This window comes from Ahaetulla prasina, chromosome 3 (genome assembly GCF_028640845.1).
Source record: "Ahaetulla prasina isolate Xishuangbanna chromosome 3, ASM2864084v1, whole genome shotgun sequence".
In the NCBI taxonomy this organism is placed as follows: domain Eukaryota; kingdom Metazoa; phylum Chordata; class Lepidosauria; order Squamata; family Colubridae; genus Ahaetulla; species Ahaetulla prasina.
Window position 1 is genome coordinate 112429717 of NC_080541.1, and position 18982 is coordinate 112448698.

The 18982-nt window shown below is 44.7% G+C and overlaps 1 protein-coding gene across 6 annotated transcripts in view; it reads left to right on the forward strand.

Moving 5' to 3' along the window:
* Positions 1 to 18982, forward strand: part of KAT14 (lysine acetyltransferase 14) — a 170774-nt gene that overhangs the window by 52185 nt on the left and 99607 nt on the right. For all 6 annotated transcript variants that reach the window (XM_058174605.1, XM_058174608.1, XM_058174606.1 and 3 more), the window contains one exon: positions 2515 to 2648. In XM_058174605.1, the coding sequence (XP_058030588.1) occupies positions 2515 to 2648 (134 nt within the window). The remainder of the gene's footprint in view (positions 1 to 2514; positions 2649 to 18982) is intronic.

An 18982-nucleotide genomic window follows, 5' to 3' on the forward strand; every position in this document is an offset into this window, starting at 1 on the left:
CACTTCAGCACAGTTGAAGGCAAAACCCCATAGTTAAAATTCACATTCTTCTACCCTCCAATTAGCTCAGGTCACATTGTCCAATACATTCTCCAGATATTGTTGTGGGAAAGTCAGGCTTTTTTAAAAACCTGCTGAAGTGTCCTTGGTTCTGATGCAGATCTCTTGATATCTGGGCCATGTTCTATCTCCCACTCCCTCCCCCCATAATTTGTTGGCAAGCTGAGATGTGTTGATAATGGCAACAGCAAAAAGTCTGTGCCATGTTTCCCCGAAAATAAGACCCTGTCTTATATTTTTTGAACCCTGAATAAGCACTTGACCTTATTGCCATGCGCTCAAAAGCCTGATTGGGCTTATTATCAGGGATGTCTTATTTTGGGGGGAAACAGGGTAGAGATTCTCAGGCTTCCAGCCCAACCCCCTGCTTAGGCAGGAAACCCTATATCACTTCAGACAAATGGTTATCCAATCTCTTCTTTAAAACTTCTAGTGTTGGAGCATTTACAACTTCTGGAAACAAGTTGTTCCACTAATTACTTGTTCTGTCAGAAAATTTGAGGGGCTCCTACAAAAATGAGGAAGTCAAACTATTTTCCAAAGCACAATGGAATAGTTTTCCTTCAGAAGTTGTGGGTGCTCCATCACACACAAGCAACACAGCTACAAGATAGTTTGAAATCTTTACAGTCTAATACTGTAAGCTAACTCTTAAATGCTGAAAATGCAGGATCAAAATACATAAACAGCATTGCAACCCTGTTCCAAATTAATAAAATCAATTCTGCTAATTAGAAAAGCCATAAGAATTCTGACAAGAAACTCCTGTTCTTTATTAACATTTTTAAAACTCCTTCCCTGGCCTAATCCTGTCAAGAACAAGGAGAAATTCAATCTAGAAATAAAGAAGAATTTTCCGACAGTGAGAACAATCAACCAATGGAACAGCTTGCCTTTGGAAGTTGTGGGAGCTTCATCACTGGAGATTGGACTGCCATTTGTCAGAAAGGACCACAATTGAGCCCAAAATTTCCATTGCTCAGCAAGACTGTTGTTAAATGTGTTTTGCTCATTTTACAATGTTTCTTACCACAGTTGTTAACTGAATCACTGCAGTTGTTAAGTTAGTAACACTGTTGTTACTAACAATGGCTTTCCCATTGACTTTGCTTGTCAGAAAGTTGCAAAAGGTGATCACATATTCCTTGAACACTGCAACTATCATAAATACAAGCATAAATATGCTTGCATTTATGCTTGTCATATATTTATGCATATATGCTTGTTGTCAAGCATATGCATTATGATCACATGACGATGGGGATGCTGCAATGATCATAAGTGCGAAAAATAGTCATAAGTCACTTTTTCAGTGCTGTTATAACTTCAGATTTGTTGTTCAGTACTAAAGCTCCCGAGCTTGCTTCAGACTATAGTAATGTAAAATATATTGAAGCTATGGTGATCGTTGGCAGAAGCATTTCTGAGGAATGAGAAGGAAATCAAAGTACAGCTTTGGGAGAGAAAAGGTTGCAGAGCAGAAGAGAAAGATGGTCTTCTATTTTTGGAAAGCAAGAACAAAACCAGAGAAAATAACTTTTACTCTCAGGAGGAACTTGAGTTAGGGATGGGCACACTGGCATCCTCTAGATAATTTGAACCGCAGTTTCATAAACTTCAAAGCTACAAATCAAAGCAGATGGAGGCAAACTTGGTTTCTAGGAGCTGTTCACAACCAAGAAAGCTAGATTCTCACAGAATAATACTAATCAAAAAAAGAAAAAATGATAAGAATTTTGGCAACTTATGTTTATTTTAGTATCTCTCTATTTCTAGGTTTTTTTTTAGGTTGGCAGGGATTTCATGATTCTCTTTTAGAATATTGATGTAAATCAGAAGGTGACTACCTATTTTCCTAATAAAGGAAGAATGTGTAGATGTTCCAAATATGTAATATTTCGTAGATTGCCATCCTCTTTCCAGTCATTGGGAAAATTTTTCCAGTCACATGTAGATATGTTTCTGTTTCCCAGTCAAAGGTAAACATAACCTGAGAATAAATTTTTATTAAAATAGAATTTTAATAAATTTATTAAAATAAAATTTTAATAAATTTATTAAAATAAAATGTAATAAATATATAAAAATACAAACAATAAATTTATTTCTAATTTGCTGCTAATAGTTTTCTTGTCTTGCGGTGTCACCAATTCAGAATTTTTTACTTATCTTTTTATTATGCGCAATATTGGGCATCAAAGTAAGATAAGCAATTTGATTTTATATGCATAAGACCACTTATTCAGTAGTTGGTTTCTCTAGGATGCATGCAACTTCTTGCTATTTTGGATATCTATATCATCTCTGTATATTAAAATTCTCTTTGTTCTGCTTAACATTAGATGTCATCATATGCATCTGCCATATTTGATTAATCATTGGTACTAGCAATATCACTGAATTTATTTCCTGATTACTTCTGTAACTCAGTTATTTCTTAATTTTGTTTTACAGACTAAGGTTTCTGCTGCGAAAGAGTTTCAACATCGAACTACAACATTTTGGTGCCGACTTGTAGGGTCTGAAGATACGACTGATCATAGCCTCATCAGTCCCTATACTTCTCGTGTTTTGAAACCTTATATCAGGTATAGATATGCTATTGGGAAGACATTTTTTTCTTCTGACTCCTTTATATTCTTTGATCTTGGTAAATATTGATAATTAAGAAAATAATACTGGTCAGCTATAGCAGACCTATTGCTTTTTCTCACTGCTTTGTCCTGAAGAAAATAAAAGATGGACTTCTAGTTGGCTCCGCTCCGTTGATGGCGGTCTTTTTTAGACCGCTAACCCCGTGAGTCTGTAAAGCCGCCAGGACAGCGTAAATCAGCTGTCCGGCGGCTTGAAAATCTCTCCCTCGGGCGAAGAGGGAGAGATGAGCATTCAGGCTGAAGTTGAGCCCCCCGGAGAAGCCCCAGAAAAGTTTCTGGAGGCTTGAGGGGAGCGCTCCTTCCAAAGCCTAAAAGAAGCTCCGGCCCCGAAGGGCATCTGCCTTTTGGCAGAAAAAAACGTAGCATCCAATCTCCGCGGCAGAAATGGATTTGTGATGGATTGTAATGCGGATAGAGCAGAAACTGGAGTTCTAGAATTTGTTTGCAAGAAGACTGTAAGCCCCTAATAGAAGATACATTTGTTACGAAGATAGGAGAGAAGAAAGCAAATGGTGTTTTGTGGAATGCAAGCAAATGGCGATTTGTGTATTGGAAACGAAAGTTAAGGAAATGTTTATTAACAGCCAGTGTGGAACCAGGAGGTATACTAACCAGAGCATACAAAACATTTGCCAGACCTATTCTTGAATACAGCTCATCCGTCTGGAACCCATACCATATCTCTGACATTAATACAATCGAACGCATCCAGAAATATTTTACCAGAAGAGTTCTTCGCTCCTCTGAAAACAACAAAATACCTTATGCCACCAGATTTGAAATCCTGGGATTAGAAAACTTAGAACTCCGCCGACTCCGACATGACCTGTGTTTAACACAGAGAATCATCTATTGCAATATCCTACCTATAAAAGACTATTTCAGCTTCAATCACAATAATACAAGAGCAAACAATAGATTCAAACTTAATGTCAACCGCTTCAAACTTGATTGCAGAAAATATGACTTCTGTAACAGAGTTGTTAACGCTTGGAACTCATTACCTGACTCTATAGTCTCTATTCAAAATCCCAAAAACTGTCTACTATTGACCTCACCCCATTCCTAAGAGGACTATAAGGGGCGTGCACAAAAGTGCCTACCGTTCCTGTCCTATTGTTCCGTTTCATTATATCAAATTAACATAGTTGTTGTATACTTTTGCTTATATATATGTTTTTTCTTTTATGATGTGTTGTTGTTTTATGTCGATGTTTGTGTATACTGTTGTGACAAATAAAAAAAAAGATACTGACTAGATGGAAGAAATGAGAATTTTATGATTTATATTTTTTCTTCTTCTTTGGGATTATAGTGATTTATTTATTTATTTATTTATTTATTTATTTTTATTTTATTAAATTTTTATACCGCCCTTCTCCCGAAGGACTCAGGGCGGTGTACAGCCGGAATAAAATACAGAATATATACAATTAAAAGAAATTAAAATAAACTATTACTAAATGGCCGGTAATTTAAAAGATTTAAAAATTTTAAATATTACTAAAACCCCAATTTAAAATCCACTATTTATGCCAGTCCTGCTTGAATGAATAAATATGTTTTTAGCTCACGACGAAAGGTCCGAAGATCAGGCACTTGACGTAAGCCAGGGGGGAGTTCGTTCCAGAGCGTCGGTGCTCCCACAGAGAAGGCCCTACTCCTGGGGGTCGCCAGCCGACATTGTTTGGCGGACGGCACCCTGAGAAGGCCCTCTCTGTGGGAGCGTACGGGTCGATGGGAGGCATAAGGTAACAGCAGGCGGTCTCGTAAGTACCCGGGTCCTAAGCCATGGAGCGCTTTAAAGGTGGTAACCAGGATCTTGAAGCGCACCCGAAAGACTACAGGAAGCCAGTGCAGATTACGGAGCAGTGGTGTTACATGGGCGCCACGAGCGGCTCCCATTACCACTCGCGCAGCTGCATTCTGGACTAACTGCAGCCTCCGGGTACACCTCAAGGGCAGCCCCATGTAGAGAGCATTGCAATAATCCAGCCGAGACGTAACCAGAGCGTGAGTGACTGTGCATAAGGCATCCCGGTCAAGGAAGGGACGCAACTGGCGAACCAAGCGAACTTGGTAAAAGGCCCTCCTGGTGACGGCCGCCAGATGTTCATCAAAGGATGCGAACCACCTCCTTTGGGGCCACTAACTCGCCCCCAACAGTCAGCTGCGGGGTGCCGGCATTTAGAAGAAAAGCCTTTTGAATCTTTTCTTTTTAACCCCTTTTTGTCCCTTTTTTTTTTTTTTTTGGTTACTGGGTAGGTTATATATTTTAAAAATGGCTTTTAAGCAAATAGTACCAAAAGCCACTAAAAACTTTGAAACTTTTTCAGTTCAGATACAAAAATTAAAAGATATTAAAGAGAAATTAAGGAATTTTTTACAGGAGTTTCTGGAGGCTCATCTTTCAGAAATAGATCAAAAATTTGATGAAATAGAGAAAGAGATGTCAGATTTTAAGGAAGTGGTGGAAGAGCAGAAGAGGGAAATGAAAATGGTAAAGGATGCAATTTCGCAAATATTAAGATCTTGTATTCAGATGGAGGATAATTTGGAAGAACTTAATAAAGTTAATTTAGAGTTGCAAAGGAAAATAGAGGAAATTCAAAAGAATCAAAATAACTGGAAGTTAGATAATAAGATAGAAGATATACAGGCTAAGGTAGATAGGGCAGATGAAGAAAGAGTAATATTACAATATAGATTAATGGAATATGCTGTAAGGGTGAGAGGGTTGAAGGAAGGTAGGAAGGAAAATTTAAGAGATTTTTACGCAAGCTTTTTTTTAAAAAAATAATTTTTATTTCCATTTTTCAACATCATATTTATGTACAAACTATTATCCATCATTAATCATTAATTTTTATTTATTACTAATTCAGGCCTGCCCGATTGCCACTTCCTTTCTTCACAACCTCCCTCTCTAGCCTCTACTACTTTCCCATCCTTCATCTCCTTCACTTTACTACTTCCTCTCTCCTTCTCCACTCCTCCCTTCTTCCACCCTATCTAACCTTCTTATTCTCCTTCTCCTTCTCTACACTTTCCTACCCTCTTTCTTCCCTCCTTCTACTCCTCCTTCTTCCACCCTATCTAACCTTCTTATTCTCCTTCTCCTTCTCTACACTTTCCTACCCTCTTTCTTCCCTCCTTCTACTCCTCTCTCCTTTTCTTTCTGAAATGGCAGTCAAGCATCCCCAATATCATTTTAAATTTTAATTTCATATCTTCAAAAATTACTGTACATTGATAACCAATCCATGTATCATTTTCCCCCCCTTTCCCCCCCCCCTTCCCCTTCCCCCTCCCCCCAGACTTCCCAGAGCAAATACCGGGTATTATGACCAACAATCACAAGCTAAGATATACAAAATATACATAACCTCCCACCTTAAAAATTTGAAACTTTAGATCCCCTCACAATAAAAATAAAGAGATAGGAAAGAATAAAAAAAAGAAAAGAAGCAATACCAACTTCACATATTACTTTTTCTTACAGTCCATTTTTAAAATTAATCCATCTTCTCAAATTCAATTTTTTTTCTCCACTTGTATATTCCTTCAAATTTCATAAATCCATTTTTCAAATTACAGTCCATCTTCTCGAACTCAAATTTTTATCACTTATATATTTCTTCAATTGCCATAACATTTAATGTCTGTTCTTCTTACAGTCCATTTTAGAGGGAGAAAGTATTTTCTTAATTCAGTTATGAAAGCGAGACATTTTTATATTAATGTTTTAAAGAGTGGGAATCCTTTGTTGTTAGATGCTAAGTTAATTGGTTTGGAAATGATGGAAAATAGAATGGGAGAGGGGAGGAATGTTTAAGATGTGAATATGAAGATTATGGTTAATTTTTGGAATTGATTTGTTTAGGATATAAATTATAGGATTTTTGTTATTTGCTATTTGTATGGTATAAATCTATGGGATGATATTATTTAATTGTGAAGAATGGAAAGTGAAATTTATGAATTTAGATAATGTGGATGTAATGATTTTAATTGTTTACTGTTATATTGTGGATGTAGTTTAAATGATTATTTGTTTTAATTGACACGTTTATAGATAGTAAAAGTTATGAAGTTAAGCTGGACATATTATATTTGAGAGATTTTATTCGAAATGATATTTGATTGGGAGTAGTATTGGAAGATTGGATATTAAATGTTATGACAATTGAAGAAATATAATAAGTGATAAAAATTTGAATTTGAGAAGCTGGATTGTAATTTAAGAAATGGATGTAATTTGAAGGAATATACAAGTGGGTGAAAAAAATTTGAATTTTAGAAGATGGACTAATTTTAAAATGGACTGTAAGAGATTTTTACGCAAGCTTTTGCTCAGATAAAGGGTGTGGAGCCAGAAGACTTTGAGATTAATATTGAAAGAATTTATTGTGTTAATTCTTGGTGGGCAAGACAAAATAGATTACCAAGGGATGTGGTTATTTATTTTACAACTAAAAAGGTTAGGTATGAAATCTTGCAAGCCTTTTATAAAAACAAATTTCAAATATTGGGACAAGATATAAAAATGATGAAGGAAATTCCTCCTAAAATATTAAGAAAGAGAAGAGAATTTGCTTTTTTAGTGGATGAGTTTAAGAAACATCAGATATATTTTAGATGGGAAGTTCCAATGGGTTTGTCATTGAATTTTAAAGGTAGAAACTATTTTCTTAGTACAATTATGAAAGCAAGAGATTTTTATACTAATGTTTTAAAGAGTGGGAATCCTTTGTTGTTAGATGCTAAGTTAACTGGTTTGGAGATAATGGAAAATAGAATAGGAGAGGGGAGGAATGTTTAAGTTGTGAATATGATGATTATGGTTAATTTTTAGAATTGATTTGTTTAGGATATAAATTATAGGATTTTTGTTATTTGTAAGGTATAAATTTATGGGATGATACTATTTAATTTTGAAGGATGGAAAGTAAAATTTATGAATGTAAATAATGTGGATGTAATGATGTTAATTGTTTATTGTTATATTTTGGATGTAACTTAAATGATTATTTGTTTTAATTGATATGCCTTGGATATAAGTTTATAGATAGCAAAAGTTATGAAGTTAAGTTGGAAATATCGTATCTGAGAGACTTTATTCGTAATGATATTTGATTGATGGAGTAATATTGGAAGACTGGACAGTAAACGTTATGACAATTGAAGAAATATATAAGTGATGAAAATTTGAACCCGAGAAAATGGACTGTAATTTAAGAAATGGACTTATGAAATTTGAAGAAATATACAAGTGGAGAAAATTTGAATTTGAGAAGATAGACTAATTTTAAAAATGGACTGCAAGAAGTAATCTTTGAAGGGAAGATTGTATTTGTATTGTTCCCTTTTTTTTTTTTTAGTCTTTCTTATCTCTTTATTTTTATTGTAAGGCGATTTAAAGTTTTAGAGAGGGGTGGGAGTTTATGTATATTTAGTATATCTTAGCTTGTGATTGTTGGTCATAATACCCGGTATTTGCTCTGGGAAGTCCGGGAGGGTGGGGGGAAGGGGGGAGGCAGGGGGAGAGGGGTGGAAAATGATACATGGATTGGTTATCAATGTACAGTAATGATTGAAGATATGAAATTAAAATTTGAAATGAAATTGGGGCTGCTCGACTGCCATTTCAGAAGGAAAGGGAGAGAGGAGTAGAAGGAGGGAAGAAAGTAGGTAGGAAAGAGTTGAGAAGGAGGAGGGGAATAAGAAGGTTAGAAAGGGTGGAAGAAGGGAGGAGTGGAGAAGGAGGAGAGGAAGTAGTAAAGTGAAGGAAATGAAGGAAGGGGAAAGTGGTAGAAGGTAGAGTGAGGTTGTGAAGAAAGGAAATGGCAGTTGGGCAGGCCCGAATCAGCAATAAATAAAAAATTAACAATTAATAATGGATAACAGATTGTACATAAATATGATGTTGGAAAATGGAAATAAAAAAACTTTTTTGATTAAAAAAAAGAATATAAAAGATGAAGAAGTAAAAGGTGGCTTTCAGGATGGGTGGCAGAGTTTGCTTCTGCATATAGACAAGGAAAGGGAAAGTGGAGTTTCTTTCTTCCTGCCTAGTGGTGGGTTGCTACCAGTTCACCCCGGTTCAGGAGAGCCGGTAGCGGCTATGGTGAGGTGAGAGCAAACCGGTTCACTCCAACCATCAGCTGGGCCCTCCCATCCCTCCCACCCACTCCTGCACTATACCTACCTATATTCGTTCATTTTTAGCCCAGCTGATAGGTACGGCAGAGCGGATTGCCGCGCCTCAGCTGTTCTGAAATGTAATGCGCTTGCGCAAAATGTGTGCAAAGCGAACGGGTGATAACACCAGTTGAAAACCCACCATTGTTCCTGCCACAGTAAAACACTGACTATGCTAAGATTATGATGCTAATAAAGCACTCACCTTTTATCCAGAACTTATCAAATGGCAACATATGCTAAACATTTTGATAATTTAAATTATGTGGGAAAGTGGAACAGCCACATATAATTTACTTGCTGAATGAAGAGCTGGTGAGTTTAATGGGAGATGAAATACATATACCCAGTGACATCAGAGTCATAGAATCATAGGGCTGGAAAGTTTCTTGGAGGTCTTTTAGTCCAAGTCCCTTCCCAAAGCAGGAGACTTTCTGCATCCCAGATAAATGGCTGTCCAATTTCTTTTTTAAAGACCTCCAGCAATAGAGCTCTCACAACTCAGGAGGCAAGCTATTCCATTGATTAATTATTCTTACTGTTAAGAAATTTTTCCTTAATTCCAGATTGGATTTCTTTAATGAACTTCCATCCATCCCAGTGGTGACATTCAATTTTTTTCCTCCTCCCTATGAAAGCCCACAAGTACCAGAAGATAGCTATCATGTAATTCTCTTGTTAGGCTAGACATATCTAGTTCCCTTAAGAATTCATCATATGGTTAGTTTCTTTTTTTTTATTATTTACATTTATATCCCGCCCTTCTCCGAAGACTCAGGGCGGCTTACAGTGTATAAGGCAATTATACAATTAGTTTCTAGTTCCCTTATCATTTATTTGCTCTTCTCTACATCCTTTCTATGGTCTCAGTGCCTTTTTTGTATCATGGTGGCCAGAACTGGATGTGTATTCCAAGTGTGGCCTCACCAGTGTAGTATAGAGTGGCACTAGCGGCACTTCTCGTTATCTTGATCCTTCTGTTCCCTCTGATCCAGCCTACGATTGCATTGACTTTTTTGGCAGCTGAACACACTGCTAGTTCATACGTAACTAGAATAGAATAGAATACTTCATTGGCCAAGTGTGATTGGACACACAAGGAATTTGTCTTGGTGCATACGCTCTCGGTGTACATAAAAGAAAAAATACATTCGTCAAGAATCATAAGGTACAACACTTAATGATAGTCATAGGGAAACAGTCAATATAAATCTTAAGGATACCATCAACAAGGTTACAATCATACACTCATAAGAGAGAGGAGATGGGTGATTGGAAAGATGAGAAGATTAATAGTAATGCAGATTTAGTAACTAGTTTGACAGTATCGAGGGAAATATTTGTTTAGCAGAGTGATGGTGTTTGGGAAAAAAACTGTTCTTGTGTCTAGTTGTTCTGGTGTGCAGTGCTCTGTAGCGTTGTTTTGAGGGTGAGTTGAAATAGAAGCTTATAATAATAATAATGTTTTAATTTGTATACCGCCCTTCTCCCGAAGGACTCAGGGCGGTGAACAGGCAGATAAAATACAGACATACACAACAGTTAAAACAACCCTTAAAAAACTGATTTAAATTTGCCCAAAAATTAAAATAATATACACCCCCATAAAATTACAAAAATTTAAAAACCCATCAAATTCAATTAAAATTAAAGGTAAAAATCAAGCTAGTCCAGCCATATGAAATAAATAGGTTTTAAGTTCGCGGTGAAAGGTCCTAAGGTCAGGTAGTTGTCGAAGCCCGAGGGGAAGTTCGTTCCACAGGGTCGGAGCCCCCACAGAGAAGGCCCTCCCCCTGGGGGCTGCCAGTCGACACTGTTTGGCTGATGGCACCCTGAGGAGCCCCTCTCTGTGAGAGCGCACCGGTCGTTGGGAGATAGAGGCTGGCAGTAGACGGTCCCGTAGATAGCCCGGTCCTAAGCCATGGAGCGCTTTAAAGGTGGTAACCAATACCTTGAAGCGCACCCGGAAAACAACAGGTAGCCAGTGCAGTCTGCGCAGGATAGGTGTTACGTGGGAGTTCCGAACCGCTCCCACAATAACCCGCGCAGCCGCGTTCTGAACTAGCTGAAGTCTCCGGGTACTCTTCAAGGGGAGCCCCATGTAGAGAGCATTGCAATAGTCCAGACGAGAGGTAACGAGAGCATGAGTGACCGTGCATAAGGCATCCGTCCAGGAAGGGACGCAACTGGCGGATCAGGCGAACCTGATAGAAAGCTCTCCTGGAGACGGTCGCCAAATGATCTTCAAAGGACAACCGATCATCCAGGAGCATGCCCAAGTTGCGTACCTTCTCCATCGGGGCCAATGACTCACCCCCGATAGACAGCCGCATCTGCAGCTGACTGTACCGAGGTGCCGGCATCCACAGCCACTCCGTCTTGGAGGGATTAAGTCTATAATATTTTTAATAATATAATAATAATATAATATAATATTTTAATTTGTATACCGCCCTTCTCCCGAAGGACTCAGGGCGGTGAACAGGCAGATAAAATATAAATACACACAATAATTTAAAACAGCCCTTAAAAAACTAATTTAAATGCCCAAAATGTTAAAAAAACATACTCCCCTGTAAAATAACACAATTTTAAAAACCCATCCAATAAAAATAAAAATCAGGCTAGTCCAGCCATATGAAATAAATAAGTTTTAAGTTCATGAAAGGTCCTAAGGTCAGGTAATTGTCGAAGTCCGAGGGAAGTTCGTTCCACAGGGTGAGCTCCCACAGAAGGCCCTCCCCTGGGGGCCAGTCGACACTGTTTGGCTGACGGCACCCTGAGAGTCCCTCTCTGTGGGGCGTGCGGACGATGGGAGATAGAAGCCGGCAGTAGGCGGTCCCGTAGATAGCCGGTCCTAAGCCATGGAGCGCTTTAAAGGTGGTAACCAATACCTTGAAGCGCACCGGAAAGCAACAGGTAGCCAGTGCAGTCTGCAGGATAGGTGTTATGTGGGAGCTCGAGCGCTCCCTCAATAACCCGCGCAGCCGCATTCTGAACTAGCTGAAGTCTCCGGGTGCTCTTCAAGGGAGCCCCATGTGAGAGCATTGCAGTAGTCCAGGCGAGGTAACAAGGGCATGAGTGACTGTGCATAAGGCATCCCGGTCCAGGAAGGGCGCAACTGGCGGATCAGGCGAACCTGATAAAATGCTCTCCTGGAGGCGGTCGCCAAATGATCTTCAAAGGACAACCGATCATCCAGGAGCATGCCCAAGTTGCGTACCTTCCCCATCGGGCCCAATGACTCACCCCCGATAGACAGCCGCATCTGCAGCTGACTGTACCGAGGTGCCGGCATCCACAGCCACTCCGTCTTGGAGGGATTAAGTCTATAATATTTTTAATAATATAATAATAATATAATATAATATTTTAATTTGTATACCGCCTTCTCCCGAAGGACTCAGGGCGGTGAACAGGCAGATAAAATATAAATACACACAATAATTTAAAACAACCCTTAAAAACTAATTTAAATGCCCAAAATGTTAAAAACATACTCCCCTGTAAAATAACACAATTTTAAAACCCATCCAATAAAAATAAAAATCAGGCTAGTCCAGCCATATGAAATAAATAAGTTTTAAGTTCATGAAAGGTCCTAAGGTCAGGTAATTGTCAAGTCCGAGGGAAGTTCGTTCCACAGGGTCGGAGCTCCCACAGAAGGCCCTCCCCCTGGGGGCCGCCAGTCGACACTGTTTGGCTGACGGCACCCTGAGGAGTCCCTCTCTGTGGGAGCGTACCGGACGATGGGAGATAGAAGCCGGCAGTAGGCGGTCCCGTAGATAGCCCTAAGCCATGGAGCGCTTTAAAGGTGGTAACCAATACCTTGAAGCGCACCCAGAAAGCAACAGGTAGCCAGTGCAGTCTGCTCAGGATAGGTGTTATGTGGGAGCTCCGAGATGCTCCCTCAATAACCCGCGCAGCCGCATTCTGAACTAGCTGAAGTCTCCGGGTGCTCTTCAAGGGGAGCCCTATGTAGAGAGCATTGCAGTAGTCCAGGCGAGAGGTAACAAGGGCATGAGTGACTGTGCATAAGGCATCCCGGTCCAGGAAGGGCCGCAACTGGCGGATCAGGCGAACCTGATAAAATGCTCTCCTGGAGACGGTCGCCAAATGGTCTTCAAAGGACAACCGGCCATCCAGGAGCACGCCCAAGTTGCGTACCTTCTCCATCGGGGCCAATGATTCACCCCCGACAGACAGCCGCATCTGCAGCTGACTGTGCAGTGCCGGCATCCACAGCCACTCCGTCTTGGAGGGATTAAGTCTATAATATTTTTAATAATATAATAATAATATAATATAATATTTTAATTTGTATACCGCCCTTCTCCCGAAGGACTCAGGGCGGTGAACAGGCAGATAAAATATAAATACACACAATAATTTAAAACAACCCTTAAAAAACTAATTTAAATGCCCAAAATGTTAAAAAACATACTCCCCTGTAAAATAACACAATTTTAAAAACCCATCCAATAAAAATAAAAATCAGGCTAGTCCAGCCATATGAAATAAATAAGTTTTAAGTTCGCGGCGAAAGGTCCTAAGGTCAGGTAATTGTCAAAGTCCGAGGGGAAGTTCGTTCCACAGGGTTGGAGCTCCCACAGAGAAGGCCCTCCCCCTGGGGGCCGCCAGTCGACACTGTTTGGCTGACGGCACCCTGAGGAGTCCCTCTCTGTGGGAGCGTACCGGACGCTGGGAGATAGAGGCCGGCAGTAGGCGGTCCCGTAGATAGCCCGGTCCTAAGCCATGGAGCGCTTTAAAGGTGGTAACCAATACCTTGAAGCGCACCTGGAAAGCAACAGGTAGCCAGTGCAGTCTGCGCAGGATAGGTGTTATGTGGGAGCTCCGAGATGCTCCCTCAATAACTCACGCAGCCGCATTCTGAACTAGCTGAAGTCTCCGGGTGCTCTTCAAGGGGAGCCCCATGTAGAGAGCATTGCAGTAGTCCAGGCGAGAGGTAACGAGAGCATGGGTGACTGTGCATAAGGCATCCCGGTCCAGGAAGGGATGCAACTGGCGGATCAGGCGAACCTGATAAAATGCTCTCCTGGAGACGGTCGCCAAATGGTCTTCAAAGGACAACCGACCATCCAGGAGCACGCCCAAGTTGCGTACCTTCTCCATAGGGGCCAATGATTCACCCCCGACAGACAGCCGCATCTGCAGCTGACTGTACCGAGGTGCCGGCATCCACAGCCACTCCGTCTTGGAGGGATTAAGTTTGAGCCTGTTCCTCCCCATCCAGACCCGTACGGCTTCCAGACACTGGGACAGCACTTCGACAGCTTCACTGGGGTGGCCGGGGTGGAAAAGTACAGCTGGGTGTCATCAGCGTACAGTTGGTATCTCACCCCAAAGCCACTGATGATCTCACCCAGCGGCTTCATATAGATGTTGAACAGGAGGGTGAGAGAATCGACCCCTGCGGCACCCACACATGAGGCACCTTGGAGTCGATCTCTGCCCCCTGTCAACACCGTCTGCATCCGATCAGAGAGGTAGGAGGAGAACCACCGATAAACGGTGCCTCCACTCCCAACCCCTCCAACCGGGCGCAGCAGGATACCATGGTCGATGGTATCAAAAGCCGCTGAGAGGTCTAATAGGACCAGGGCAGAGGAGTAACCCCTATCCCTGGCCTCCAGAGATCATCCACCAGCGACCAAAGCTGTCTCCGTACTGTATCCGGGCCGGAAGCCGGACTGGAGCAGGTCTAGATAGACAGCTTCATCCAGGTACTGGGGTAGCTGACATGCCACCACACTCTCTACAACCTTCGCCGTAGCGAAGATTGGAGACTGGCGATAGTTCCTAAAACAGCTGGGTCCAGGAAGGCTTCTTGAGGAGGGTCTCACCACAGCCTCTTTCAAGGCCGGGAAAGACCCCTCCGCAAAGAAGCATTTGTAATCCCCTGGAGCCAGCCTCGTGTCACCTCCTGAGTAGCCAGTACTAACCAGGAGGGGCACGGATCCAGTAAACATGTGGTGGCGTTCAGCCTACCCAGCAACCTGTCCATGTCCTCGGGAGTCACAGGATCAAAGTCATCCCAAACCACCTCAACAAGACGGGCCTCGGAACCCTCGCCTGGATCTACCCAATTTTGATCCAATCCGTCCCGAAGCTGAACGATTTTGTCGTATAGATAACCGTTAAACTCCTCGGCACGCCCTTGTAGGGGGTCCTCCCGCCCCTCCTGTTGGAGGAGCGAGCGGGTCACCCGAAACAGGGCGGCCGGGCGGTTATCTGCCGACGCAATGAGGGAGGAAACGTAGGAACGCCGCAGCCCTCATTGCCACTAGGTAGGTCCTACTATAGGACCTAACTAGTGTCCGTCAGCCTCAGAGCGGCTGGATCTCCAGGCACTCTCTGGCGTCTTCTCCGCGCTTCATCTCCCTCAGCTCCTCGGAGAACCAAGGAGCTGGTTGAGACCGACGCCGGGTCAGAGGCCGCAAAGGCACGACACGGTCCAAAGCTCCAGCCGCAGCCCGTTCCCAGGCCGCAACTAGCTCTTCAGTCGAGTCGTGGGTCAGGTGTTCGGGAAACGGCCCAAGCTCCGTCAGGAACCTCTCCGGGTCCATCAGGCGCCTGGGACGGAACCAACGCATTGGTTCCGTCTCCCTGCGATGGTGGGTAGCGGTCAGAAAGTCTAGACGAAGGAGAAAATGATCTGACCATGACAAAGGTTCCACAACTAAATCATTTAAAACCAGATCATTAAACCACTGGCCAGAGATAAAAATCAGGTCTAGGGTACCTCCCCCGACGTGGGTAGGGCCGTCAATTAACTGAATCAGGTCCATGGCCGTCATGGAAGCCATGAACTCCTGAGCTGCCGAGGATGCTACGCGGCTGATGGCAAATTGAAATCCCCATGACCAACAGTCTGGGGTTTCAACTGCCAACCCGCCAGCAACTCCAACAGCTCAGGCAGGGCTGTAGTCACGCAGCAAGGAGCCAGGTACGTGATCAACAAGCCCACCTGAGTTCTCGACCCCACTTCATGAAGAGGATTCACACCCAGCTATCTGAGGCACAGTGGTCTCCTCGGCTCCAGACTCTCCTTGATGATAACCGCCACCCTCCACCCCTACCTTGGGCCTCGGCTGATGGAATGCTCGGAAGCCTGGTGGGCACATCTCCACTAGGGAACCCCCTTCGGTGCCCAACCAGGTCTCCATGCGCCCATAACGTCCGCGGTCCCTTCCTGAATAAGATCTGAAATCAGGGGCTTTATTAACATGGACCTGGCATTACATAACATCAGCCGGAGGCCCAGGTCCCGATTATCCTGGCCACTCGGGTCACGGAAATTTCTGGGGGCGGAGCACGCAATCGCTCATAAACAGCGAGGCGAGCCCCGAAACCTGATGTGGCCCCCTTCCGTCATATCTGCCTCTCCCACTTACCGTAGTAATAGCTCGACCCTGACAAACTGGAACGACACCTCGCCATAACCCCAGGACCTATTAAGTTACTGCCACAACACATGGTGGACCTAGCCCCTTCCCTGACGGGCCCATCCACCCCCAGAACCAAACCCGTCAGTTTCCTCCCCTTAAAATTCCCTTAAAACTCCCTGGTAAAAACGATTAAAACAGTTCATTAAAATCCCTAAGCCTCCTAGATTTCATGCCAACTCTCGGGGTTCCAAAACCCGTCCTCGAGATGTGCCCTCGATAGTGTGGAGGGCCAGACCTGCGAGAGAGGGGAATCTCGCAGGGCAAGAAGGTCCGCAGTTGAAAATCTTCGCATCAATAAAAATACAGTACAGTCAGCAGTCCATCCAAGCCGGTCAAGATGGCAAAATGTCATTGCAGCAAGACTAGACTCCCTGGCTGGCGAGATGGACCATGGACTTCCAGGATTCCGTGGGGCCGTTATTCTACCCCCAAACCTAAACGGCCCCACTTTCCCAGGTCCAGATGACAAGCCATTCTCCTCCAAGTCAGTCCGTACGGCCTTGGTGTTACAGTCAATCTGGGCCTTGATGTCAGAAAAAGGGGGGTCTAAAAGAGGACCAGCCTCGCCTCCAACTCCTCCCTCAGCGGGCCGAACCCTCCAGATGACACATCCGACCCCCTGCGCTACCGCTCAGCGACCGATCTTCTCCTGTCTCCTCTTCTCTGGCAATGATGGAGAAAAGTTCTCAAAAGTTCTCAAACGTTGATAGAAAGTCCTCGGCCCCTGGGAGTAGGGGAGGCCGTCCGCCGCCGCTGCCACCGCCGGCGGAGCCCGAGGGCCAGGCGCAACCACCGCGGCCATCACCCCAGCCATGGCCCACCAGAGGCCCACCAGAGGCCAGAGGAAACGCCGAGAGAAATGCCAAGAGCCGAGGGGAGGAAGTCCGGCCAGGCCCCCTCCGGCATCGATGAAAAAAGTCTTAGCCCCTGGGGAAAGGCCGCCGCCGCCGCCGCCAGACCCGAAAGTCATACAGCGACCGCCACGGCCGCGGCCGCCATCCCAAGCAGGCCAAGGGAGACACCGAGGGAGCCGCCGAGCCGCCGAGGGAGCCATAGAGGGAACCACAGAGCCCCCGCCGCGCCGCCTCCGAGCCACCACAGGGCCGCCGAGCCCACCGCCAAACGACCGCAGGCCCAGGCCGGCCGTGGGAGGCATCGAGGACGCCACTAAAGCCGCCGAAGCCTCCGAGCCCACCAGCTGTTCCGAGGCTCCGGAGGGAGCCGCTGAGGGAGCCGCCAAGCAGCTGAGCCCCCCGCCGAGCGACCACCGCCCCAAGCCGGCCGTGGAGACGCCGCCCTAAACAGGCCGAGAAAGCCGCCGGAGGAAGCCGCCGGAGCCGAAGCCGCCGAGACCGCCGAGCCCATCAGCTGTTCCGAGGCTCCGGTCCCGGTCAGCCCCAGCCCAAACGCCGCTTCAGATGTTCTCCCGGCAGGGTCCGGGACCGAGAGGGCCCAAAAACAGCCCCTCTCGGTCCCAGACCCCCGGAAAGGCCACCAACCGCACCGCCGAAGATCCTCAACGCGCCATCTTGGCGCATGCGCAAATTCTGAACTGAGCCTGTTCCTCCCCATCCAGACCCGTACGGCTTCCAAACACCGGGACAGTACTTCGACAGCTTCACTGGGGTGGCCCGGGGTGGAAAAGTACAGCTGAGTGTCATCAGCGTACAGTTGGTATCTCACCCCAAAGCCACTGATGATCTCACCCAGCGGCTTCATATAGATGTTGAACAGGAGGGGTGAGAGAATCGACCCCTGCGGCACCCCACACATGAGGCACCTTGGAGTCGATCTCTGCCCCCCTGTCAACACCGTCTGCGACTGGTCAGAGAGGTAGGAGGAGAACCACCGATAAACGGTGCCTCCCACTCCCAACCCCCCCAACCGGCGCAGCAGGATACCATGGTCGATGGTATCAAAAGCCGCTGAGAGGTCTAATAGGACCAGGGCAGAGGAGTAACCCTTATCCCTGGCCCTCCAGAGATCATCCACCAGTGCGACCAAAGCTGTCTCCGTACTGTATCCGGGCCGGAAGCCGGACTGGAACGGGTCTAGATAGGCAGCTTCATCCAGGTACTGGGGTAGCTGACATGCCACCACACTCTCTACAACCTTCGCCGTGAAGCGAAGGTTGGAGACTGGCCGGTAATTCCCTAAAACAGCTGGGTCCAGGGAAGGCTTCTTGAGGAGGGGTCTCACCACCGCCTCTTTCAAGGCAGCGGGAAAGACCCCCTCCCGCAAAGAAGCATTTGTAATCCCCTGGAGCCAGCCTCGTGTCACCTCCTGAGTAGCCAGTACTAACCAGGAGGGACACGGATCCAGTAAACATGTGGTGGCATTCAGCCTACCCAGCAACCTGTCCATGTCCTCGGAAGTCACAGGATCAAAATCATCCCAAACCACCTCAACAAGACGGGTCTCGGAACCCTCGCCTGGATCTACCCAATTTTGATCCAATCCGTCCCGAAGCTGAACGATTTTATCGTATAGATAACCGTTAAACTCCTCGGCACGCCCTTGTAGGGGGTCCTCCCGCCCCTCCTGTTGAAGGAGAGAGCGGGTCACCCGAAACAGGGCGGCCGGGCAGTTATCTGCCGA